Below are 27,470 nucleotides of genomic sequence, written 5' to 3'. Positions count from 1 at the left end.
AAGGCATTGTCCAAAAATTACAAGGACAGATAAATTTATATAATACTTTGTGTCCAACGTATATGTTTTTAATGACAAAAATTAGTAAAGGTTGTGGTGTATATTATAATATACTTTCTATGAATGTAGAAATGCCAATAGCACAAATCCGCTGGTCTGCGATAATAAACGATGATAACTCCCCGTTAATATGGAAAAAGGTATATTTAACACCCAGATTATGTACTAAACAAATCGCACTTATAAATTTTCAATATAAAATTCTTAATAGAATAATAGCAACCAATAGCTTTCTATGTAGGATAGGGATTCGGGACGATGCACTTTGTACTTTCTGTAATGAGGACAAGGAAACGATAATGCACCTTTTTGTAAAATGTTCAAAAGTGACTTCTTTGTGGCGAAATTTGGAATCTTGGATATTTGACGTCACGGGATGCCGTACAGTTATAAACGATAGAAAGATAATATTTGGTATACAAACAGGACAAAAAATACTTAATCATTTAATTTTAATAACAAAACAATACATATATAATGCTCGTGTAGCGAACATCTCACTATCGTTTACTCGTCTTCTAGCCATGGTAAAGGATTATTACATGACAGAAAAAATAATATCACAAATAAATTTGCAAGGGGACGACCATATTAAAAAATGGTGCCTATTTGTCGCGGTATTAGAAGCCAGTGAATAAATATTCTTCTTCTCCGTTTTCTTTTTATTAAGGTTGATTTAATCAAACTGGTTTTAATGCATCTATAATAATATATATTTATGCAAATATAGAAGTCGTGGAAATAGGAGATCTGCGGTGAAATAGCCCATGTGTTCAATTACATCAGCTGTGCATACCTTTTTACCTTCTTTTTTTCAAATACTGTTTGTATTTAATTACGTGCTGTGTGTATAGTGTATTGGGTTTTTTTTTCTTGTATTTTGTAATTTATGTTTTATAAACTGTACCTTTGAAAAGAAAAAAGAAAAATAAAGAATAAAAAAAAATAAAAAATTGATCGAGTGATTGTCTAACTGGATGATTATCTGATGTATTGATTCGCCCATTGATTGATTGATCGATTGATTGATTGATCGATTGATTGATTGATCGAGTGATCGATTGATCACCTGACCTAGTGTTTGGCTAACTGATTGATTTACTGACTGATTGATCGACCGACTGAGAAAAAAGAGTAAACCTGACAAACCTTTGCACACGAAGTCCTCGGTGCTCCATCGTTTGTTGTACTGACAGATCCCATACAACCCATGTGCTGTGGCATAGCCACGCTCACAATTCAGGGAACATATGCTGCCGAATTTCCTTCCGTCAGTACATTTAAAATTAGTGCCGTATTCAGGGGTTTCTAGTTCGGAACACGAAATTCCTGAAATAATGGAATATATCATTAGTTATTTCCTTTCTCAAAACGAGTTCAGCCCTGACAACCTAATCCTTTCAAAATGTTATTTATAATTATGTTTGATGGAATTAACAGAGAAAAAATAGTTCCTAAGAGAATGGGAGTAGATTACAAATTCAACTTGTTTTTGTCTCTTGTTTCTTTCTTTGTTTGTTTGTTTTTGCTTTCTTTTTTCTTTGTGTGTGCGTGCGTGCGTGTGTTATTTCTTTGTTCGTTTTGGGGGGTTTTATTATTCTTGTGTTTGTAGTGGATCCAAAAGTATTTCATGAAAAACAAAAATTGTTTTTATATCTGAATATTATGTCAGTCACTTTAAGTAAAATCTCTTACTGTTGCACGTTGGCGTGGGGTTTGCTGAATTTGCTGCATTTTCTGTGAAACAGATAATGTGTTTATATCTGAATCTAGTGTCAATGACTTTAAGTAAAATCTCTTACTGTTGCACGTTGGCGTGGGTTTGCTGAGTTTGCTGCATTTTCTGTGAAACAGATAATGTGTTTATGTCTGAATCTAGTGTCAATGACTTTAAGTAAAAACTCTTACTGTTGCACGTTGGCGTGGGGTTTGCTGAGTTTGCTGCATTTTGTGTGAAACAGATAATGTGTTTATGTCTGAATCTAGGGTCAATGACTTTAAGTAAAAACTCTTACTGTTGCACGTTGGCGTGGGGTGGCTATATGACCCATTGCTCAGACACGAAGACGTACTGTGGCCACTGAGTTCAAACCCCTTCTCACAGATGAACGTACACTTGGTACCGTAAATATTCTGATGGCTGTTACACCGTTTGATTCCGTGATACGGCGTCGACAAGATGTTGCACTGAATACCTAAAGGCGGGGACACACGTTACGAGTGCCTCGTACAAGAATAGCCGATTACACAGCAACCGATGAAATTGTAAAGTTTGTTTTATCACAATCGGTTATTCTCGTACGAAGCACTCGTATCGTGTGGTGTTGCCTTAAAGGGACATTCCTGAATTTGCTGCTTTGTAAAATGTTTCCGACTAATAAAATATTTCTACAATAGACTTCTTTCACATTCCACTGCGCATGTGCCCGTTGCGGAGTTACTCGAGGACGCAAACCGCGAGATTTCGCGAGATCTCGCCAAAATAGACCTATCTGCAAATTGGGGGGCAAAAGCAATGCGAGGCCACGATCATTGTTCAATTATTAACTGTTCCAACCGCATATGTCCGGGAAATTCGTTATCCTTCCATCGATATCAAGCCAATAGATATCGGAAACGATTGTGGGTAATCGTTTCACGTAGAAAACGATTTTAATGTTACTCTAAGTACGAGGGTTTGTTCGGCACATTTTGTAGGAGGGAAGCCAGTGAACGCATAAGGGACCAAAATCTTACCGGTTCTGTACAGGACGTTCCTACACAGGGCGGTCTAGTATACTTAGATATGGTGGAAAACACATTAACAGTAAAGAAAATAAATATATATTTTGTATATAAAGAAAATATATGTATTTTTCGGTTTATACTCGATAAAATATATAACGTGTGCGTGTGTAAATATATAAAAAATATATGTAGTCAGGACAGCTCTGTACAGAACGTTCCTATACAGGGCGGTTTATTCTCTACTTAGATATGGTAGTAAACAGTAAATAAAATAAAATAAATATCTATTTTGTATATACAGAAAATATATGTATATTTCGGACAATACTCAACAGAATATATATATATATATATATATATATGAACTTTTAATGTTATTATTACTCAGTATGTTTCAAATTTAATTATAAGTATTGTCTGTTATTACTTTACGTTCATCTAGGTATGAACAAAAAAATCATCCGCAAACTTATGTGAGAACGGCTTCGCCGATTCACAAAATTTACGGATGATTTATTTTGTTCATACCCCGATGAACGTAAAAGAAATAACAGACACTCCTTAAATAATAATAATAATAATGATATATAAATATATATAGAGTGATGACGGCTCTGTACAGGACGTTCCTACACAGGTCCGTCTAGTATTTTATATACTTAGATATGGTGGAAAACACATTAACAGTAAAGAAAATAAATATATTTTGTATAATACTCAATGCGTTCATGTTGACACTATAAAAACGTGTGTATGGGTAAACAGAACGGCACCTACCTTCAACCCCCCCCCCCCCCCAATCCCCCTTTTTTAAATTCCCACTTTATGGATATACATGTAACAGCATAAAAATCTCTTCTTTTTTTTAACTTTTCCCAATTAGATAGACACTAAGTAAAATGCAACAAAACACCTTCTGATATATATATATATATATATATATATATATATATATATATATATATATATATATATATATATATATATATATACAGTCAAACCTGTCCTAGCGGCCACCTGTACTCAGCGGTCACCTGCCTTAAGCGGCCACTTTTTTCCTCCCAAACGATTTATAATGTAAATGCACCTGTAATAAGCGGTCACCTGTTTAACGCGGCCAGCGGCCACCTAAATCTGATCCCAAATCGCTAAAATACCTGCATTAAGCGGCCACAGTAAAGTTTTACTCTTATATAAAAGGGATGTTTTAACAACAGCGATAGGTGCAGCAAATAACCGATCTTCACACCTTCAGGAATAATAGTACACATCTCCACTGTGTATGAATTAAGGAAGTATGAATCTGACATGCATCTAATTGCCTCTGGGCAGGCTACGCTTGGCATTTGTAGATTCACTTACTGTAACAATACATCGCATGAAGTCGGAATTAAATAATTAAATGGAAAAAGAAAACAAACTTGTGGAGAACGGTTAATTTAATATATTCTATTTGCATTCTTTTTGAAGGAGACAACATGTCAAAAGTTGATTTATAGTCAACTATGAAGCACACATCCGTTAATTAGCAGTACAGACGGTAAAACAAGAAACAACAACAAATGTTTTAATGACTATATATGTGGCAACCTGTACTCAGCGGCCACCTGTCTTAAGCGGCCACGTTTATCTACTCCCTTGTGTGGCCGCTTAAGACAGGTTTCACTGTATGTATATATATATATATATATATATATATATATATATATATATATATATATATATATATATATATATATATATATATCACTGATATCGCTGAATGTCAACATCGATTGTGAAGGAATTATAATCATATTTAACGGGTTTAAAAAAAAATTATACAGCACGGGAGTACCATACGAAATTTATTATATTCGTTTTTAAAATTGTTTAATATCCCTAGATCTCGCTCTAGGAATAAAATTTCCCCTAATTCGTTTCATAAATCCCGCATGGCACCCCTGCTCATATATATATATATATATATATATATATATATGTGTATATATATATGTGTGTGTGTGTGTGTGTGTGTGTGTGTGTGTGTGTGTGTGTGTATACAGCGGACCGTTTTCTACGGCTATTATACCATCTAATTCGAAATATGTACATGTTAGTTGCCAAAGTTTAAAAGTCTCCTACGAAGCTACTCAAATCGCCCATAACAACCTGTCTGTCACGCCCCCCAATTTGTAAATAGACTAGTTTCAGTCTATTTTGTCAAGGGATGTTACTCTTCGCGCGCATGCGCAATAGGAATGTGAAATACCTCTATTAAACTTGCATATTAAATATATTTTCTTGTTTAGAATATCAGTGTCTGTATACTCAATGTTTTTTTGGTTGTCTTAATATTTGTAAGAAGCCCAAACTGGATTTTGTCTTCAAATAATTTCGTACGTACGAACAAATGATATTTTAGGAAATAAGATCAAATTTAACCTAGTACAAATATTAAAACGATCAGAAACACGTTTAATGTACAGCCACTAATATTTTATGCAGAAAAATATATTTGATATGTAATTACAATCGTTAAAAAGTCTCTGTTAGTCGATAACATCTTAAAACTTGCAGCAAACTCAGGAATGTCCCTTTAAGACAACAGGAAGGAAAGTACAGTGAACAACAAAATAAATGCAAATTAGGGTGAAATGGGTTTGTAATTAGAATAGGCTTACTTGACTTAAAAACTCTCAGTTCTGCGAAATGATAAATGGTGTATCAACCTGCAATGCTTCTTAATATCAAGCGTTAATCCCTTTTTAACAAAACAAAATTTAACGTTACAGCTGAAATTGATATTCGCGTTGAAGTGAATGTTTAATGACGCTCTAGCACATCGACCAGTGGTTAGTAAATGTCACAATATAGAAAGGTTTACAATATCATTTACATTACATGGAATTGGATTTGATCTTTTTAGAAAAAATATAGCAAAGAAATATATATATATATCATCTGATATCCAATGGTTATATTTATTTGCCAATTTTTATATCTAAAATAGACGATATCACTATCTCTCCCTCTCTCCGTCTCTTTCTTTCTTTCCTCTCTCATTCTCTCTCTCTCTCTCTCCCCCTCTCTCTCTCTCTCTCTCTCTCTCTCTCTCTCTCTCTCTCTCTCTCTCTCTCTCTCTCTCTCTGTGTGTGTGTGTGTGTGTGTGTGTGTGTGTGTGTGTGTGTGTGTGTGTGATCTTATTTATTTTGTATACACACAATTTATTCAGACAAACAAAAAAATAAATCTAAAGCAGACTTTTTGTCGCCTTTATTTTTCACTTTAAAGTCAAACCTAAAATAGAAATAAACAAAGTCAACTTACCTCGACAAGAAAAGTCAGACTTGGTCCACGTTCTGTTGACGTCACACATGATGTGAGATTCACCGACTGTCGTGTACCCTGTCTGACATTCGAGGGAGCACACGCTGCCAAACAACCAACTGTTAGTACATTTGAACTCAGTCCCGTGTTCAGGAAGCTCTAATGCAGAACACGCAATTCCTAAAATGGATTAAAAATATGTTGTAAGTTTTTCCCCTTTATTGAAAAAAGAAAACAAAAAGATGTGATCAATGTTACCTTTGACGTATTATAACAATGAACGCTTGCAGCTTAATCCATTTTAGAGATAATGTTGTTTTAAAATTTTCAACACATATTTAACCTTTTACACTCACTGATGCATGGACTTTTTATTATCTTAAGGATAATTTAAAAATTCGCCATTATATTACTGTGAACATAAAGTAATTATTGTAATCTGTATTCAAAGATGGTCGCTTTAAATCCTTTCTCAGGATGCAGATCCTTTCAAGTAAGCTCTGGTATGATTAACGAATTGTTCCCACGGATGCGATGTTGGGCGATCTTTTGGGAATTTGTGTAAGGTCCTAATACCTTTCACAGCTTGTATGTGCATCCATCCACGGTGCAGGTCTTTACCATTGTTGAATAATTCAAAGTACGTTATGGGTATCATTTGTTATGTGTGTTATTTACTTCCATGTGTTGATAACGTTCTTTGCAATCATGGCGATCCGCCTAGAGTTTTAAACTTGTGCGTCGTTACGTAACAGTTTGGTCGATGATTTTTCAACGCACGGCCAAAAATACGATCAGTTATTGCAAATATATTAAAACCCCTTTATGAGATCAACACAAAATGGTTTATTCTTTATGTATATTATACATGTGAAATATCGGTCGCAAACAAAAACAGTAAAATATGTTTTTCTCTATTGTTATTGTTGTTTAAATACATGCAAATGTATAATAAGCATCTCAGCATCTGAGCCCCATGTTACCAAATGAATGAATGTTTAAAGACACCCCGCACGAAAAATATATCCGCTATTGGATGGCCCATGTTACTAAATAACGATTACTCCATTGTATAACCCCTGCGCGTGCTGTAACCTCACCGTAGTGAAGGGGTGTAACATTCTCTTTGACAATGGCCAATACAGCACAATTGAAAGTTTGAGTAAAAGTCAGTATCTATCTGTGATATTTGTATTTTTGCACAGTTCTTTACACTGTTTTTATTTATATTGATGTTGATCATGACTTTATTTGTTTGCATTACCATAGTTTGACACCCAATAGCCGATGTATTTTCTGTGCTGGGGTGTCGTTAAACATCCATTCATTCATTCATTCCATTTTATAACATTAGAAATGGATCTGCTGTTTTCACAATATATCATAAAAGAATGGCCAACAGGTGCACTTGAAGATTATTATTTTATTCTTAGCTCGCAAACATTTTAAGCCTCTAATAATTGAAAATTAGCATAACCCTTTGTGGATGGTCAACAAAAAAAATCTAAATTAAAAAAAATCATGTATTAAACCAATTGCGAAACCCGTTACGATCATGTAAATTGAATGTGCGGACGGAAAATAGTTTACGCAAAATAGATTTGCGCGAATAAAACGAGGTCTGCATTACATTAGACTGCATTAAATGGACGGTCCTGAGTTTCTTGTTATTGTTAAGACCCCGACTAACAGAGATATTTTAATGGTCACAATTACATATTAAATACATTTTTCCTGCATAAAATATCAGTGACTGTATATTAAATGTTTGTCAAATCTTCCTAGTGTTTGTACTAGGTCAGACTTCATTTTATTCCCTAATATTGTTTTTTTCATACGTACGAAATATTGGGATACCAAATCCAGTTTGGGCTTCTAACAAGCATTACGACGATTATAACCATTTTGAATATATACAGACGCTGATATTCTAAACAAGACAGTATATTCAGTATGTAATTTAAGTCGTTAAAATATTTTATTAGTAGGAAACATCATACAATGGTAGCAAACTCAGGACAGTCCCTTTAAATGAAGCTACTTACTGTGGCACTTTGGTGTGGGGTGAGTGTAAGACCCATTATGCAGACATTTCGACTTTTCATGGCCATCAAGTAAAAATCCCGCGTTACAACTGAACTTGCATTCGGTACCGTATTCGTTATGTTTTTTGTTGCACTTTTTTGTTCCGAAAGATGGCGTCATCAGACTGCTGCATCGATTGGCTGAAAAGACGGAAACGGAAGTAAGAAATGTTTATATAGTTAAAGATATTCAACGTATATGTCTTTCAATACTGATTAAGTTGTTAACAATTTCATGATTTAGTACACTGTCAAATGTGCATGCTGCAAAACATTTTAAACTAAAACAGAGTTAATTATTATAATATTATTGATGGTACCACAACATACACATGCATAACGGTAAGAAAGACACATAAAAAGGGAAGAAAAACCCAACAGGGAATGAAACTGATTTTTCAATGTTCATTTTAGTATATGAAGTCTTCAGCCACTGATGCGTGTTTTAAATACATGCGTGCACGCACGCACGCACGCACACAAACACACACACATACACACACAAAGACGCAAGCACATAAGCACTACGAAGTGGAGAGCATATTTTGGAAAATTTCATCCATATTATATGGCTGTGAATCGAATGCGGCCGTCAAATTTAAGTCTGTTAGATATTAGGTTCATATCTCAGTATAGGGCGGATCCTAGATTTTATAAAAGGGGTCACAACATTTTAAAAGGGGCAGTTTGAATTTGTCGAAGCCAAATGAGCCGAGCTCCTAAAGGGAGCGAGATCTGTAGGCGTGTTTGTGGCCATCTCCCCAAGAAAGTGTGAAATAATGATACTCAGAAATGCGTTTTAAGGTAGTTTAATGTTGTATGTTGTGGATGATGAATTAAAAAAAAAAAACACCACCAAGTTATACAAAAGGGCACTTCAAACGACCCGGAGTGGCTTACGGGACCCCTGTACCCATCTGGATCCGCCAATGTAGACAGTGGCATGAGTACACAGGTCATTCTCTGACTTTGACTAACCGTTAATCACTTCAGTGCTTATTACAAGAACAGAAAGAAAAATAGAGACAGACCTTCACTATACCGACTTTGACTAACCGTTAATCACTTCAATGTTTATTACAAGAATAGAAGAGAGAAAAATAGAGACAGACCTTCACTATACCGACTTTGAATAACCGTCAATCACTTCAATGCTTATTACAAGAATAGAAGAGAGAAAAATACAGACAGACCTTCACTATACCGACTTTGACTAACCGTTAATCACTTCAATGCTTATTACAAGAATAGAAGAGAGAATAATAGAGACGAACGTTTGCATAAAAACTTCGTGGCGCTCCATCGCTTCGTGTCTTGACACAAGGTGTACAATCCCAGCTCCGGCGAGTAACCCGCCTCACACTCCAGCGAACAGACGCTACCGTAGTGCCTCCCGTTAGTACAGCTAAACCCCGTACCATGTGCTGGTGTTGAAAGCAAGGGACACGACACTCCTGAAATTATTGATTTAATAGATCTTTTTTTTTTTTTTTTTTTTTTTTGTGGGGTTTTTTTTTTTTTTTTTTTTGGGGGGGGGGGGGGGGGGGGGGGGGTATTCAATAATATTCCCTGAATCCAGACCCCTTTATAAATGGTAGGGTTTTTTTTTTTGGGGGGGGGGGGGTCCTTTTTTGTCTTTGCTTTTTCTCTGAGAAGTAGGACATTCTCAGACATTGTCCACAGGAAATATCTCATCCCAGTCCAGTACCCATTCACTCCTGTTTTAATCGTGGTCTCTTTCAACCTAATTTGATTTATTCTTAAGCGGGGAAGAGTCTAAGTGTATATATTTGCTGACATTGTTTACAAAAAACATTTCATTCCACTGTGGGATACAGTGTTTCACTTTGAAATCGGGGTTATTTTAATCTAATTTGTTTTATTCCCAAACGGGGAAGGGTCAAAGTGTTTTTATTTGTAGATATTGTCTACGGGAAATTTCTCATTCCACTACGGGGCAAAGTCTTCTACTTTGGATCGTGGTCGTTTGCACCCTAATTTGCTTTATCCCTAAACGAGGAAATGTCAAAGTGTGTACGTTTGCAAACATTGTCCACAGCAAATATCTCATTAAGCCATGGAATATAGTCTCCCACCTTGGAATTGTAGTTGTTTTGAACCTGGTTTGTTCTATTCTTAAACAGAACATAATAGCAGACATTCTCCACAGAAAATATATCATCCCACTACTTGACACAGTCGCCTATATTGGAATCATGATCGTTTTCAACATAATTTGCTTTATTCCTAAACGTAGAGTGTCACAGTGCGTACACTTGCAAAATTGTCCAGGAAAATACTTCATTCAAAGTTAAAGTTTGTTTTGTTTAACGACACCATTAGAATACATTGATTTATTAATCATCGGCTACTGGATGTCAAAAATTTGGTAATTCTGACATATACAGTCTTAGAAAGAAAGCCCATTACATGTTTCCATTAGTAGCAAGGGATCTTGTATATATGCACCGTACATATCACGGCCTGTGATATACCAGTCGTGGTGCACTGGTTAGATACATTATTCAACTACGGGACAAAGTCTACTACTTTGGAATCGCGGTCTTTTTAAACAGATAGATGATGTAAACGTTCGCCGACAAAATAAAAAATGGAAAGCAATGAGAACATCGTCAATATTATTGCCTTGCCAGATCGCCGTTACATACCACATCAGGCGCTTAGAAATAGTGAGCAATTATTAATCAAAATTATTTAAGATTTTTCTTTAAAGGTACTTACTGTTGCATGATGGCGTGGAATGGCTGTATGATCCACTACTCTGACACGTTGACGTTTCGTAGCCATTGAGTTCGAAACCCTTGTCACAACTGAATGTACACTCAGTACCGTAAACGTTTTGTTTATTGTCACAGTATTTAGATCCGTGAGAAGGTGTTGTGAGGATATTGCAATGGACAACTGAAAACAACAGTAACAAAAATACACGGCTCCCTGAGACTCAGACAGGCCTGGCTATATGAGGTCCGGTCCATGATCATATTAAAATTGACAACAAACACCCACGCACGCACATATATAAGACTATCAGTTATTAATAAGTAGCATATTGAAATATCTTATAAATGTGACATACGGAGAATCTAACAAGTGTCTAAATTTGAAGCTCTGTTACAATTTGATGTTTGAGGCAAATGGAGCTGGCCTCCTTTATCAGACACAAATAAGACAGTTGTTAAATAACAAATATTAAAAACATCTTGCACATAAATTACTAAATTATAACAAATGGAGAATTTAACGAATGTCTAAATTGCTAGACCCCATTATAACTTTGGACTCGGGTCAAATGGCTCAATTGCCTTATCCGCCTCTTACTGATTCTGCTACTAAAGCCTGGTTTCCATAAAATATGTACAGACGTCGGCAACCGACGCAGACTGACGCAAATAGTCGCAGACCAAAGACATGTTTTGTTTTGTATGGAAACACAGTTACAGATGGTCTGTGTTGGTCAGTGCAACTGTGTAAATGTATTCCCATTAAACCCTTTCTTTGGTGTGTTGGTTGTTAAAATAAAAAAACAGGCCTACTGCTATATAAAACGTTTAGTCTAGACTGAAGACTGTTAGAATTTAACGTCATGGCAACATCATACAAATTAAATGTTTGAGTCTAAATTCTAAAGTTTTAAAAGTACGGGATTAAGCTTAGCTTTGTTTAATTAGCGGGTTTTTTTATATTCTGAGAGATAATAATTCCGGCAACAAGTACGCCCTCTAACATCATGTTTACTGTTAAATGTTTGTCACAATGTAGCTCATAGAACCTACTATACTGACGTCCAAAACAAATCCTTTACAAGGCTTGAAATTGTTTTATAGAAAACCAACAAATAGTATGGTGGGATATAAAAGTATCAAGAAGTTCAACATCTACACGTCACAATGCACTTCGTGATACATGCAAAATGTTTGTAAGGTGGTTTTTAAACTGGTTAAAAAATGGTTCTTTTTTATCAAATTGTTCAAATTGTATATATGTAAGGTTTCCTTTGACATGTTGCCTGATATGCTTTTTCTCAGAAAGACATTTAATTATGATGAGGAATTTTAGAAAACCACTTCACTTACTATTGCAGGTTGGCGAGGGGTGGTTAAAATGACCGCTCTTTTGACAAGAAGACTTTGAGTAGCCTCTAAGTTTGTAGCCCGTGTCACAGGAGAACTGACAGTCAGTACCATAAATATTGTTATCGTTGTCACAGTTTTTACTGCCGTGATTCGGAGTTCCAAGACTTTTGCACTTTATGACTGAAATAATTAAAGAGAAGTAGGGAAGTAGAGAAGAAGCTTTAAAATTAAATAGAACTAAATTTATCGCGGCGGATTAATAATTATTGTGGATTATCACAAAATATATCGGTGAATGCCATTACCTAAATAATGGACCGATCATCGCCCCAAAATAAATTGCTCTATGTTCTATTGCAGTGCAAACAACTAGTATCTATAATTATAATAGGCAAGGCAGTGACATTTCCCAGTCGTTCTGATCGCTTTCCCGCTTTTGATTTGTACTGCCGGCTGACTTCTTTGTACTTGCCCGATACCGCATTTCGTAAGTATCTGTTTGTATTCAGGTTCAGTCGACTATCGTACACATATCGTTCTAAATATTGCGTACAAAGATGAATTCCATATATCCAACGGCAATAGTATGGCTATGGGCTAGCGATCTAGACGGTGGTCATAGTTTAGAGTAAATTCCAGTGTCATGACACCACGCCTCATCTGAACGTACCTGTGCTAAGCATGTATTACATTTAGTAAGAATATAAAATATAAAATCTCGATAATATAGAATAAACATGAACGCCGCTGATCCTAGCTTGAGCTAATACAAAGAACAGGACCACCAAAAATACACACACTGAATTTGCCAAAATTGATAAGTTAATCAAAACAATATTTAGTAATAAATAAATTTTAATGTTCGGTCATTTGCAGCTTACTGCATTAATACCATAGAGGAATACAGATATGTTTTATTCAGTTAATTTAAAGAGACTTACCTTTAATAGTTACATATTGCGCACAGTAATCAGTTGCTCCTTCTCTATCTGTAGCCTTGTATGTTATTGTGTGTCGCCCTTCGTAAAACTTGCTACCGGATTTTGGTCCCCCAACTTGTGTTATTCTAGAAATACAGAATCAAATAAATACAACCGAAATGTGTCATTAAAATTTTATAAAAAATATAAAATCCTCATTATAATCATCATGATCATCATTATTATATATTTATTCATTTGTTTAGTAGTAGTAGTAGTAGTAGTAGTAGTAGTAGTAGTAGTAGTAGTAGTAGTAGTAGTAGTAGTAGTAGTAGTAGTAATAGTTCTTGAATGATCGACAACTCGCGATCAACAATGACATTTGAACCCATGGATGGTTGGGAAACACAATCATACAAGCCAGACTTGCAATCGATTATTTCACAGACATAAAAAAAATATACCTAAAGGGACATTCCTGAGTTTGCTGCAATTTTTAAGATGTTATTCACTAAAAAAGACTTTTTAACGATTGTAATTACATATTAAATATATTTTTCTACATAAAATATTAGTGGCTGCATATTAAATGTGTTTCTGGTCGTTCTAATATTTCTACTAGGTTAAATTTCATTTTATTTCCTAAAACATTATTTATTCGTACGTACGTATTCTAACGGCCTACCGCAATAAGAGTAAACTTCACACCAGTGTGATTACATTTTGTATTTGATCTTTCGGCGGCGTCCTGATTACTCGGCAAGTGACGATCATTGTTCAGCTAATTACGCAGCCCGTCATTCAGTCAAATCCCAATCCGGTGTAGACAGAGGTAATTAATGCATGAACGGTTCTTTCGTTCCTGATTTTTTATCCAGAGTCCGGAGTAGACAGAGTACGGATTAGGCAGAGATGTATACCCAAGAGATAAACGGTGACTGGACGGGGCTTTAAAAATGGACCGGTTTAAGCAGAGATCCGGATTACACAGAATCCGGTTTAGACAGAGTCCACTGTATATATATATATATATATATATATATATATATATATATATATATATATAAATATATATATATCAAGTAACCGCCCCATCTATATGTGCAAACTATGGAATGTGTTTCGGTGTGTTGATAAACAGACCTGAACGTTCTTTACTAGGATGTCTGTGGTCAAAACGTATGTTCGGTCTAATAGTTGATATTAACATTAATATTTCAGGTTCCCCTACTTTTTTTTGAAAAGTATACATAGTAGTAGTATATACAGTAATAGTAATAGTAGTGGTAGTGGTAGTAGAAATAGTGGTAGTGGCGGTGGTAGTTGCAGTAGTAGTAGTAGTAGTAGTAGTAGTAGTAGTAGTAGTAGTAGTAGTAGTAGTAGTAGTAGTAGTAGTAATAGTAGTAGTAGTAGTAGTAGTAGTAGTAGTAGTAGTAGTAGTAGTAGTAGTAGTAGTAGTAGTAGTAGTAGTAGTAGTAGTAGTAGTATATAATAATAGTAGTGGTAGTAGAAATAGTGTTGGTGATGGTGGTGGTGGTGGTGGTGGTAGTAGTAGTAGTATTAATAATAGTAGTAGTAGTAGTAGTAGCCGTAACGTACTTGACACCCGTTTTGTCGTCGTTCCATCCAGGCTTTCCCAAATTAACTGTCACATAATCTTCAAAGTAACCGGCCTCAAAATAACTGTCAGCATTACATTTAATAGTTGGCGGAATGTTGACTGAAAATAATAATACACCTTCTTTTGTTGTATGTCTTTTTCCACATTATGAGACAAACGGATGCAAATACTTAGTTCATCAAAATAGACCTCTAACGATAACATTGAATAAAAAAAAAATTAATAATTATAATGAAATGCAATGAATCAATTAATAAAAATAAAATAAATATAAATGAAATAAAATTTGCTCATTTGCCAGCAATTAAAATGGTACTTCTATATCCTGCTTATTTTCTTCGATGTTCGATTTAATAACAACAAAATAACGATTTCAAATAAAAAGTAATTTTAAAAAGTAACTAAAACGTAAGGAAGTTCTAAGTAATAAATCTTTCTTTTATTTCGTCTTATATATATACATGTATATTTAACAAACGTGCTGATTAAACTTATTTTAAAGAAAAACTTTTCATATATCTTAATTATTATACGACATAAATGATTAAATTTGGCAATGGCTAAAGTGGTTCAAGATATTAAAATCCATTGATTTTTGGGCACTAAAATAAATACTTATAATGATCATACAAGTTTTTTTCAGATGCTTCACAGTTTTAACCACTCCTCTTTCCACTGGAAAACAAAACAGATATGATTGAATACATGTGGTATTTAATTAGTGGTGTAACAATACATCGAACTGTTGATATGTTGCGATAGTTATTCAACTATCGATAACTATCGCAAATGTTTGCTCAACTATCGATAGTTTCGATAGTATGCATAGTGAAATATTGTCTGCGACCAACACATAATTTCACTACCTAGTGACATTATTACAAATAACTAAGTACAAACACAGACATACATTCAAACACACGTACATACGTATGCACACTCACACAGACAAACACACATTCATAAATACATACATACATACATACATACATACATACATACATATTGGAAGACTGAGGTAAATAGTTTTGCGAAATATCTATTCATATTACTGCTATTCATAATACTATTGCAATAATACTATCACTATTGCAATACTATCACAATATTAGTTTAACTATCACAATACTATTGCAATAGTAAAACTGACCGCATTAGTCACCCCTATATTTAATGCCCAGAAACTGGAAACAAAGTCGTATGTCACTTATAGATTTGTAACATGCAATTGGTTAAGATAGATTTGTCAAAAAATGTTATAATAATTGTGGTATCGATGACAATCTCTGAGAAGTGCAGAAGTTAAAGTTTGTTTTGCTTAAAGGCATACTGTCACAGATTTAAGGACCTTATTTCTCTCTCAAAAAAAAAAAAGGATAATAAATAAAAATTACATTAATTGTTGGAAACCAAATCTAGCTATCGCATCACCTTAACTGAATCATGATGGAGTGAAATCCATGTCATCCCTCTTGGCAATTTTAGTTTTTGAATTATGGACCATTGCCATAATTCAATTATTTTTACAAAATGTCATTAATAAATGGAGTATGGTGGTTATGTAGATGGTTGAATAAAGTACATTTATGGACAAATCAAATTATATTTGTTCAGGTAATACTTTGTTAGACATGTATGTCAAATATTTAATACCTCTGACATATACTAGTAGTCTTAAAGGAAACTCACTATATTTTTATTGGGATCTCTATATCAATCTAATTAAAATTAGTTCCACGATTACATGTGGATCTAACAGCAGCCAGTTGGAGCTCATGCCCACCAATCAAAACCTTACTTGCAGAATCATGCCAGTGATTTGAAAATAATTTGAAAAGATTCCGAATTATCCTGAGGATATACGATATGTTTCGTGTGAATTACGAATGCCTTAAAACATGTTTTATTTTATAAAATAAATAATTTGTAATGAAAAACTGAAGACTGATTTAATATTATTATTTTTTTTTAAATAAATAATTTGTAATGTAAAATTGAAGACTGATAACCCATCCCGTACGTATTGGTATGGTTCTCTGTACTGCGGCCACTAAAATAGACTCGCCCGATATTGTTAGAATTTGTATGCTCCCAAATAACGTTATAAAAGGCGAAGTGTGATTGGTTAATATTTAAATTATTATTTACAGACGAAATGTTACCTGGACATTGGAGACTACGCAGTGATGTTAGCAATCTGATTAAAATTAGTTCTACTGGTCTAAATAAGGCATTCGTAATTCACATGAAACATGTCGTATACCATCAGGATAATTCGGAATGTTTTCAAATTATTTTCAAACCACTGGCATAATTCTGCAAGTAAGGTTTTGATTGGTGGACATGAGCTCCAACTGGCTGCTGTTAGATCCACATGTAATAGTGGAGCTAATTTTAATTAGATTGATCTCTATATGCACTTTCCTGTGATACCACTCATGGAGTATTGGCTGAGACGAGGAAAAACTAATCACAGAATGTGTTCATCTAGGGAGTTGGATCCTACGACCCAAGAGGTTTTTTCTCGTTCCAACCAGTGCAGTGCACCACAACTGATCAAAGGCCGTGGTATGTGTTTTTCTGTCTGTGGGAAAGTGAAGCGGGTTTCCCCTGATGACTACGTTACCATATGTTTGACATCCAATAGCTGATGATTAATTAATCAATGTGCTCTGGTGGTGTCGTTAAACAAAACAAACTTTAACTCTGTCTATCACCGTGACTACTGAGCTAGATCCCGCCCCAGCTGAGAAGAGCAATTCAGACAGCTGCTGAACTTTCCACATTTTAAAAGGTTCCAATGTTTTACAGTGTAATAAAGTTAAAGGGGTAGTAGTAGTAAGCCAATCTGTATGGAGTATATGAGTCATGGTCTATTTTAAGAACTGATGAAATATAATAATACCCACCCCCAGCGTATATGAGTCATGGTCTATTTTAAGAACTGATGAAACAAGATGGCCGCCAAACTACGCAGTAGTGGATGATGCAAAGTGATGAAATCGATGACGTCACGAAAGCCGCGCCCCCCATGATGAAATTTGTGACTCTCCTCTAGGAAGATTGCCATCTCATCTATATTTAGAAACGTGATCTGTCTGCCAGTTCCCTTCAGTACAGTAGTACGCTACCCTTCAACAAGTTTAAATGGATGTAGAAATGTATAGAGATGTTATGAATGCATACACCCTCCATTTCACAAAAACCACCTAATAGCACCAGCTCCTATCCACAAGAATGTAAGTGTTGTAAGATTATCAAACAAAATTGTTTATCCTCTGTCTATATATATATATATATATATGAATCATATAAATGCTTAACTATATATGAGTACAAAAGGTGACACATAATATACTGACGATTAATAAAGAAAGATTATACAGATAGTTTGGAAGTTTAAACAGTTACAGCGTCCGCAAAGCAATAATATTTTTTAAAAACCCTGATTTATTCGATTTAAATAAATGATTCCTATGGCACAGTTGAAAAATATAATAACAATAGAAAGGCAGTTCATACCCCAACCTCCTAAAACTGTACAATTAGAACAATAAACAAGCGCAATGTATACGCAGGAGAAATAATTTATTGTTTGGAAGAACGAAAAATATTAAGAGAAGTCCGGAGAAAAACTGACTACAATCAAATAGGCCACACACAAGTGCACGCGATATGGGTTTGAAAAGACATTCATGTATTCACTTCTCATCATAAAGAACGGTTTAAATGTGTTTCATTCTATTAAAAATAACGTCTCATCGCTCAAACCCTAAATCAAACCGTGATTCTCGCGTTATAAGATTATTAAGATACTGCTTTTACATAGACCCCAACTTATCGTAAAATAGAACCCCAATGTTTTACCATAAAGTGTTTAATGCTATATGAAAACAAATTATGATTCACTTCTCAGTGTGTTCTAGTGGTGTCGTTAAACAAAACCAACTGTTTTCCTCACTCATACACGTTGTGAGCTTTGCTTGTTATCACTGATTCGCCTATAGGCTGACCGATACATCCTGTCTTAATACGAGCACAAGCCTGGTAAGGATCCAACAAATCCTACTAGTTACCGCCCTATCGCTTTGACAAGTTGCGTTTGTAAAACCATGGAACGAATTATCAATCGTTGACATGTCTGGTATCTTGAATCCCATAAATTGCTTACTAACGTGCAATGTGGGTTCAGATCTAGACGTAGCACGGTTGATCATCTTGTTAGATTTCAAACGTTTTGTAGGGAAGCTTTCATCCATAATCAGCACTTGGTGTCAGTGTTGTTTTTCTATTTGGAGAAAGCTTACGATACCACATGGAGGTATGTGATTTTAAACTACCTCCATGGCATGGGCCGTAAACTTCCTGTTTTTATATCTCAATTTTTTAAAGGTAGATCTTTTAAAGTCCCTCAAGGTAGTATCCTATCTGTAACTTTATTTTCTGTGAAAATTAACAACATCCCCCAGTGTTTAACACTTGGTGTGGATTGCTTGTTATATGTCAATGATTTTCAGATTTGCTACAGATCGTCCAATATGAGTATCATTGAACGTAAGTTGCAGCTTTGTTTGAATAAACTTCATCACTGGGCAACAGACAATGGCTTCATTCTCAAAGGCAAACACGGTTTGTATGCATATTTGCCAGAAAAGAGGTCTCCACTTAGATCCACAGTTGTTTTTGGACAAAAGTCCAATTCCAGTTGTGGAGGAGACTACATTTCTGGGGGTTATATTTGACAGGAAGCTATCCTTTAAAAGTTATTGGTAATACAGAATGGGGAGCAGACCGCAAGGCTATGCTACGTCTGTATAGATCTCTTGCGAGGTCCAAACATGATTATGGATGCATTGTGTATGAGTGAGCACGCAAGTCTTACTTGCAGATGCTAGATCCTATACATAACCAGGGACTTAGGCTTTGTCTTGATGCGTTTAGAACATCTCCTGTAGAAAGCGTTTAAGTTGATGCACACGAACCTTGTTTGGTGCTAGACGTGCAAAGCTTTCTCTGCAGTAGCCTACCAAGATTAAACCATTACCTAAATATCCTATACATAATGCAGTGTTTTGGATAACAAACATATGAAGTTGTTTGATGCAAGGCCAAATGCTATTCGTACATTTGGTCTTCGCTTTCAGCGTTTTTCGCCGATTTCCAACAATTATTTAACTGACACTTTGGAAACTCCTTCATATTTTGTTTCACCACCTTGGTCTATTACACCACCTGAAATTGTGTTTGATCTTGCAGATCGTACAGATGCTGTTGTATTAAATGGATTTAATGTGTTCTGTGGATATAATTAAAGAGACCCTGAGGTGGTGGTGGTGGCGTGTAGTAACATTTCTTTTCTAAAATATCTGAAAATTTTGTTCTTGTTTCCTTCGTTCGCTATTCTTGGAGGTAGGATTAAGGTAAGTACCACACACTGAGAAGTGAGTCATGGTAATTGGTTATCATTGACTGAATATGTTACAATTTTCATATAGCATAAAAACTGTATGGTAAAACATTGGGGTTCTGTTTTTATGATAAGTTTGGGTCTGTATAAAGCCATTATCTTAATAAACTTATTACGCAAGCATTACGCTTCGATTTAGGGTTTGGGCGATATGACGTTATTTTTAATGGACTGAAACTTACATTTAAACCGTTCTTTATAATGAGAAGTGAATACATGAATGTCTTTTCAAACCCACACTGCGTGCACTTGTGTGTGGCTTATTTGATTGTAGTCAGTTTTTTTTCGGACTTCTTTTAATATTTGTTTTCTTCCAAGCAATAAATTATTTCTCCTGCGTATTCATTGCGCTTGTTTATTGTTCTAATAGTAAAGTATTAGAAGGCTGGGGTATGAACTGCTTTTCTATTGTTTCGTTTTTCAACTGTGCCATAGGAATCATTTATTTAATTAAAATAAATCTTGTTTTTTTATTTCTTTTTCGTTTTTTAATGATAGCTTTGCGGACGCTGTAACTGTTTAAACTTCCAAACTATCTGTATAATCTTTCTTTATTAATCGTCAGTATATTATGTGTCCCGTTTTGTATTCGTATATAGTTAGGTATTTATACGATTAATATATATAGAGAGAGAATAAACAATTTTGTTTGATAATCGCACAACACTTACATTCTTGTGGGTAGGAGATGGTGCTATTAGGTGGGGGATCTTTTGTGAATTGGAGGGTGTATGCATTCATAACATATATTCCTACATCCATTTAAATGTGTTGTAACATGGAGAGTAGCGTACTGCAGTACTGAAGGGAACTGCCAGACACGTTACTTTTCTAAACATAGATGAGATGGCAGTCTTTTTAGAGGAGAGTCATAGATTTCATAATGGGGACGCGGCTTTCGTGACGTCATCGATTTGATCACCTTCCATCATCCACTACTGTGTGGTTTGGCGGACATCTTGTTTTATCAGTTCTTAAAATAGGCCATGGCTCACATACTCCATACAGATTGGCTTACTACTGGCAGTCTCAAAGTTGCATAATGTCAAAGATTCGACAGTTTAAAATAAAAGGGATGAAATTGGCTGACATTCCTACCGGATAAGCAAAAAACCGGTCGGGACGGACGTCTCTCTCTCTCTCTCTCTCTCTCTCTCTCTCTCTCTCTCTCTCTCTCTCTCTCTCTCTCTCTCTCTCTCTCTCTCTCTCTCTCCATTTCTATAGATGTCTCTCTTCATCTCTGTCCTTTTTTCTACCTACCTACCTGTCTATCTGTGTGGCTGTATGTCTATCTCTATCTCTATTTCTCTCTCTATCTCTATCTTTATCTCATGGTTAAGAATACGATATAAGACGAAATCCGCTGCCGTCATATAAACTATTTTATGAACAGCAAGACTTGCTCTAAATAGAGGACTGTATAGGATTGTATATACCACGCTCTTTGATGTTGCAGTCATGGAATATTAGCTATAACGCAAAATTAATCCATTGACTGGAGTAAATACTACGATCCTACTATATGTTGTATATCATGCAGATGCTTTTTACCTCCACCCTCGAGTTACATCCCGTCCCCTGTTTTTAGAAAGTAAAATATGAATACCTTCTCGCAACCATCCACCGATGGATCTGACGACTGAAATCAAAATCAAAAGTTAACGTAACCTTAGATAATCACAGAACAGAACAGAACAGAACAGAACAGAACTTTATTACAATTCAGGCCATTACGCAACGGCATATGAGGAACATATAATAACATAATTTCACAGTGACAAGACAGGCTTTACACGAGATAATAAGATACTGTAGAATGATATACTAATAATATGCTATACTGAGCAACAGAAGAAAGAAACCGGAATGTTATTTTTATTTCTTAAATCAAATTAATCAATTTAGTATTAACCATTTTAAAGTCATGTTGGCATTCTAAACCTATTTTGACAGTCTATTTTCTAAATTAATTTTAACATGAAAACATATAATAAACTGTATATATTAAATAATAGAATTTCTTTTGTTGTCCAGTATATGTAATTAACCAATTCTTAAATTACGTGGGTCAGATCACTTCTCACTCAATGGCCAATGTTTTTTGTGGGGTGTGTGTTTTGTTGTAGTTTTTTATTTTATTTATTTGTTGTTTATTTTGTTTTGTTTTTTGTTTGTTTTGTTCTTGTTTGTTGTTTTTGCTTGTCTTTTTTTTTGTCTTTTTTTTTTTGCTTTGTTTGTTTTGTTTGTTTTTGGGGGTTTGTTGTTTTTGTTTTTTCTTCTTTTGTCTTTTCTCTTTTTTTTTCGGGGGGGGGGGGGGGGGCATGTTTGTTTTTGTTGTTGTTGTAATTGTTATTGGGGGTTTTCGTGCTGGGGTGTCGGTACACATTCATTCAAACATTCATTCCTCAACCATATTATATATTACAAGAAAAGAAAATCCAAACTCTCTCAAAATTTGCATTACCTCGTCTTTTCTTTATTCCAAACATCAAGCCATTCTGAAAAACTATAATGTGAAATATAATTAGTGATTTTCAGAAAACACCACAGATTATGCTCTGTCCATCAGACGTGTTCACATGTCAGCTCTTTGCAAATGCAATTATATCCCACCCCAAGTCATCAACCTATCAAACAAAGGCCCCATGTCACTAACGTGCCAAATAAAGAAGTTCCATTTCAGTAGTCCCCAAATTAGTAACTCGCTATCAAGTCATGTCCTAGGTAAACAATATATAGATTTATATCTCCCTAAATCTGAGTCTGGCGCACTCGAATCATTCAAACGCAATCAAGTTAGGGTCTGACCTTCTCAAAATAAAGTAAGACGCACAGTCAAATTGAGTGAGACATACGTGGTCAACAAGTTTCACATGGGTATAAATCTGAACGACAAAACCGTATTATCTGATTAAAATCGTACGTCTACACAAGGCAGAGTCGAAAGGACATTAAGCAATGTCGTGATTGCTTCCATGATCCAATACCAGGTGCTCGTTCTTAGAAGGACCGTCACTCCTCTAGGAGGACTGCCACTCCCAAGACTAGCTTAGAAAACCCAACCTTGCGTACGATAGAGCTTCGTGGAATGTATACAGCTGTGGTGGCATTCACTCATGAATCACCGTTAAAAAAGAGATGGTATCAGATGTTCGCGAAATGTGAGTACATCTTGCCCCACCTGTCATCAGTACAACACACAACCATCAAGTCTATAGTTGAAATGTACAAGTTGTTTACCAAAAGAATGAAAAGGCTTGTACATGGTTAAAATATTGCATCCATCATAAAACGTTTTCAAGGCTTTCAGGAGTCCTGGGATGTTATAACCTTGATCAAAAAAACAAAATCTGCCACAACGACATGTCGATTTGTAACATCGGCATGTGATCAACATGCCCTAGGGTATTCCAAATGTTGTGAAATATAGACACCAAAACCTGGAGCAGAAGGACTATTGCTCGACATGAAGGAAACATTGACTATTAGAAAGCTGAAGTCATCGCTTTTATCATACAGCTTTGTATGAGGGCCAACGTCGTTCTATGTATAGATCCAGGTGTGAATCAGATTTTATACTTTCTGAAGTTTCCTTTATTTTTAATTCTGGTGGGTAAATCAATGCAAGGTAATATGTGACCTTATTATTATTGAATTATATATTATCAATATATCGGAATGTGACATAAAACCTTTTTTGTTGGATTCCCTTCTTTTGATTTAGCCAGATCAGTTCGAAACTCTTATTCATATGTATAGAGAAACAAATCGGCGAGTAATGGTAGTACTAAACCAAATAACTTCCGGCTGGGTCAAAGTTTGAGGTGCACCCAACTTTTGATAGAGAAGTGAACACAACAAGTCCTGTGATTGGTGATAAATGTGAGTGTGTTGGTTGTAAAAAAAATTAGTTTCATCTGGGTAAAAAAAAATATGCAAGTTTATTTCATCTAGTACCACTGTGTCAAGTATCCGTGTGCTTGAAACATGTATGGGGTACCTGTAAAAAAAAGTACTCGAATTTTTTGCGGAACTAGGGTAGTCATAGATGCTAACCGTTATCTCAGAAATGAGCAGCTTGACCCCCATTTTTTTCTGATTCACTTTAAGGGTGAGGGGTGGTAGTATTTATATCCGTGTCGTTTGTGTCGATTGATACACTGCAGGTAGGAGTTTTAGCCACATATGTTACTATTGTCGTCTATGGGATTTGATTTGGTAGTATACACCCTAATGGCCTAAGACCACAATTAATTTCGCTATATGCAGTGGTTGCAAAACAAGGCGTCGCGCGTCGCATGCGACATTTACTACCCTCATTTTCGACGTCTATTTTCGCCACAGTTGTCCAGACTCCAGTTCATATTTTCTTGGTTCTTGTCTGAATGTATAGCTCGGCTTCTATGGGTTAATTTCTTCAGGAAAACTTTGAGTTTCCCACGAATACAGCGTCCATTACTGCTCATTGCCTTTGTTTTTTAAATATATTTTGTTTTGATTCATGAGCACACTAGACCCTGTGAATTTCCGCGATCGCGGAAAACGGACGGAATTCCCATTGTGAAACGGAATTTACATTTGGAAACGGAATTACGATTTTCCGCGAAGTTAAAAAAATTAATTTACTATTTTACTATTGCACACACTGTAAAACTGACGCTTGACCCGTGCGAAGTACTATTGGCAAACGCTTGACTGGATTATGCGCTACACAGTAAACCAAATGGTCACAGTGGGAACCAATCAAATACTTCGCGAACGTCAGCGAAACGTTTGCTGGCTGAACTTGGGGCTGGTTTACTGTTTAGCCTGTTGCGCTTGCGCAGAAGGGATAGGTTTTTTTCCAGGAGTAAGTTTAGCCAGCGGTTTGTCGCTAACGCTTGTCTTGGAAGACAGATTTTTACGCAACACATTAAACTGAATGACCATTTCGGAAACCACCAGTCAAAATATGTTTGCAAACGTTTAGCAAAAAACGGCTGGCTGAACGTTGCAATGTTACTTTATTTCCGCTGTTTCATGCGCATACTTCAATTTGCAGACTACGTTGGACTGTCAAAGAGATGATAAAATAAATGTTTACGTTTTGTGCACTTAATTGTTGGACAATTATGTTTTATGTAGTTATAATTGTAACCTTTGCTCCTGATGTGATTTTTCGCTAGTAATATATAGGCCTACTTTGATTTAATGACAAATATCGACGCCAGTCAATTCTCGGACCCTTTAATTTGTCACAACTTGTGTTAGTTGTGTTACATATTGTAGTCTGAAACTGAAATGAAATGGAATTTACAAAAACATGAAACAGAAAATAGCTCTTTTTTAAACGGAAAACTTGTCATACTTGTTCTGTTCTTGGGCCAACAATTTCACCAACTATATGCATTACAAGTGGACTACGTTGCACACTTCTGTGGTAACAGACTCCGGCACAAACAAGTCTTCAATGTCAACAAGTTACACATGTTTACAAACTCCATGCGCTCCCCTGTCACTTAAGTCACATAGTTGCCACTTCGTAGCTGTCTGCCATGAAATAATCACAAGAAAACAGCAGACTACTTGCGCGGACACATTTCCGGATTTTGGACAACCAAATGGGAAGATAACTGTAATCTTTGGACTTCTTGGGGATCCACATGTGATTAATACCTTAATAACGCTTGTCTCGAAGACGTTTTTGCCAACATATTAAAAAGACATTCCTAAGTTTGCTGCAATTTTTAAGATGTTATCGACTAACAGAGACTTTTTAACGATTGTAATTACATATCAAATATATTTTCCTACATAACATATTAGTGGCTGTATATTAAACGTGTTTCTGATCGTTCTAATATTTGTACTAGCGTAAATTTCATTTTATTTCCTAAAATATTTTATTTCGTACGAACGAAATTATTTGAAGACAAAATCAAGTTTGGGCTTCTTACAAATAATAAGACGACCAGAAACACATTGAATATACAGACACTGACATTCTAAATAAGAAAACATATTTAATATGCAAGTTTAATCGTAGAAATATTTTATTAGTCGGAAACATTTTACAGTGCAGCAAACTCGGGAATGTCCCTTTAAAAGACCAACCTTGATAGAGGTCAGGATAATGGTTGGTTTCTGAGACAAGGATTTGGTGCTGTATTCGCTGGACCCCCCGGAATCTGTCGCTCCTTGTATGGAATTGTTATGAAGTTTTGGAATACAGAAGATGGATGCATAAAATATAGTTTATTAATAAGGACTATGTACGGATAGCTATTAAAATGACAGACCCTAGTTTTTAAACACTACGACATACTGTTCACTATTAGAGCTGTTTTGACCACTGAAATCAGACATTTAAGATTTTATTGTTTAGATTATCAACTTCCGAAATTCCGAAGTGTTTCTGGTCATCCTGATGTTTCTAATATCACGAAATTCATTTTTCATATTTTAAAAAACGCATGTAACTCTAACAAGTAACGGTTATAGGAAACGAGCTTTTAAAGGTATTTTCCCGTTTCAACATCACATACTTTTGTTTCGCTCTATTGTAGTTTGTGTTTCAATTGTGTTACAGGTTTGTGGATTACCCAAACTTAGTGTCCAATTTCACGTGTTGAAACTAGGGTCTGTAACTTTAAGTAGAAGGATATACAGAGTATGGAAAACCAAACAATTATTACACACACAAACAACAATATAACTATTAATACTCGTACCGAGTAAAAGGACGAAGACAGTTCCCAGATGCATGGTATGGTATCTGGTTCAATCTGCAAAAGCAAAAACTGTAGACATATGGCTTGTGAGTATTTGTTCGCCTATTTGTTACAAAATATTATTAAATAAAATACTACAAAACAAAAAACAGAAACCCAGCATATTTAAAATTATAATTTTGTAGAAAATAATCTCCCTTGGACCCGAAACAATTTCAACAAAAGGGACTGAATTTTCAAAGTATATACACCCCCAAAACGCATTTTAAAAATAAAATTAAAATAGTCTGGCATAAAGTATACTAGTATTCGACATGTCGTATATATAATATATAGCCATGCAAACATGCACGTCTTCACGCGCATACACAAATGCATAAAGTTTGAGTTTCTTTTTAACATTTCTCTTAATTAGTTATTAATGTCTTCCATTGTCTAGGTGCAATTCTGTATTAATTTACTGTAATAATAATTTCTG

General features: G+C 35.2%; 1 protein-coding gene across 1 annotated transcript; it reads right to left on the bottom strand.

The window, feature by feature from the left end:
• Positions 1-1,732: 1,732 nt before the first annotated feature.
• LOC121383540 (P-selectin-like) lies at positions 1,733-25,211 on the bottom strand. The gene is made up of 9 exons (XM_041513627.1): positions 25,084-25,211; positions 13,216-13,340; positions 12,275-12,454; positions 10,923-11,102; positions 9,455-9,634; positions 8,142-8,321; positions 6,097-6,276; positions 2,076-2,255; positions 1,733-1,797 (listed from the first exon to the last, which is right to left on the bottom strand). The coding sequence occupies exons 1-9, from the start codon at positions 25,209-25,211 to the stop codon at positions 1,733-1,735; spliced, it is 1,398 nt and encodes a 465-aa protein (XP_041369561.1).
• Between the last annotated feature and the right edge of the window lie 2,259 nt (positions 25,212-27,470).

The sequence above is a fragment of the Gigantopelta aegis genome, chromosome 10 (genome assembly GCF_016097555.1).
Source record: "Gigantopelta aegis isolate Gae_Host chromosome 10, Gae_host_genome, whole genome shotgun sequence".
NCBI classification, from domain to species: domain Eukaryota; kingdom Metazoa; phylum Mollusca; class Gastropoda; order Neomphalida; family Peltospiridae; genus Gigantopelta; species Gigantopelta aegis.
The sequence above is the reverse complement of the archived record's forward strand: the minus strand, read 5'-3'. Positions and strand labels throughout refer to the sequence as shown.

What these genes read in the sequence shown, in the direction of transcription:
- LOC121383540 (XM_041513627.1), bottom strand. Translation starts at nt 25,211, where the DNA reads ATGGTCATTCAGTTTAATGTGTTGCGTAAAAATCTGTCTTCCAAGACA. An exon ending in TTCCACGCCATCATGCAACA is followed by an intron (nt 9,635 to 10,922) that starts GTAAGTACCTTT and finishes CAATAATTTCAG; the next exon opens with GAGTGTCGTGTCCCTTGCTT. An exon ending in CCCCACGCCAACGTGCAACA is followed by an intron (nt 1,798 to 2,075) that starts GTAAGAGTTTTT and finishes TCTGTTTCACAG; the next exon opens with AAAATGCAGCAAATTCAGCA.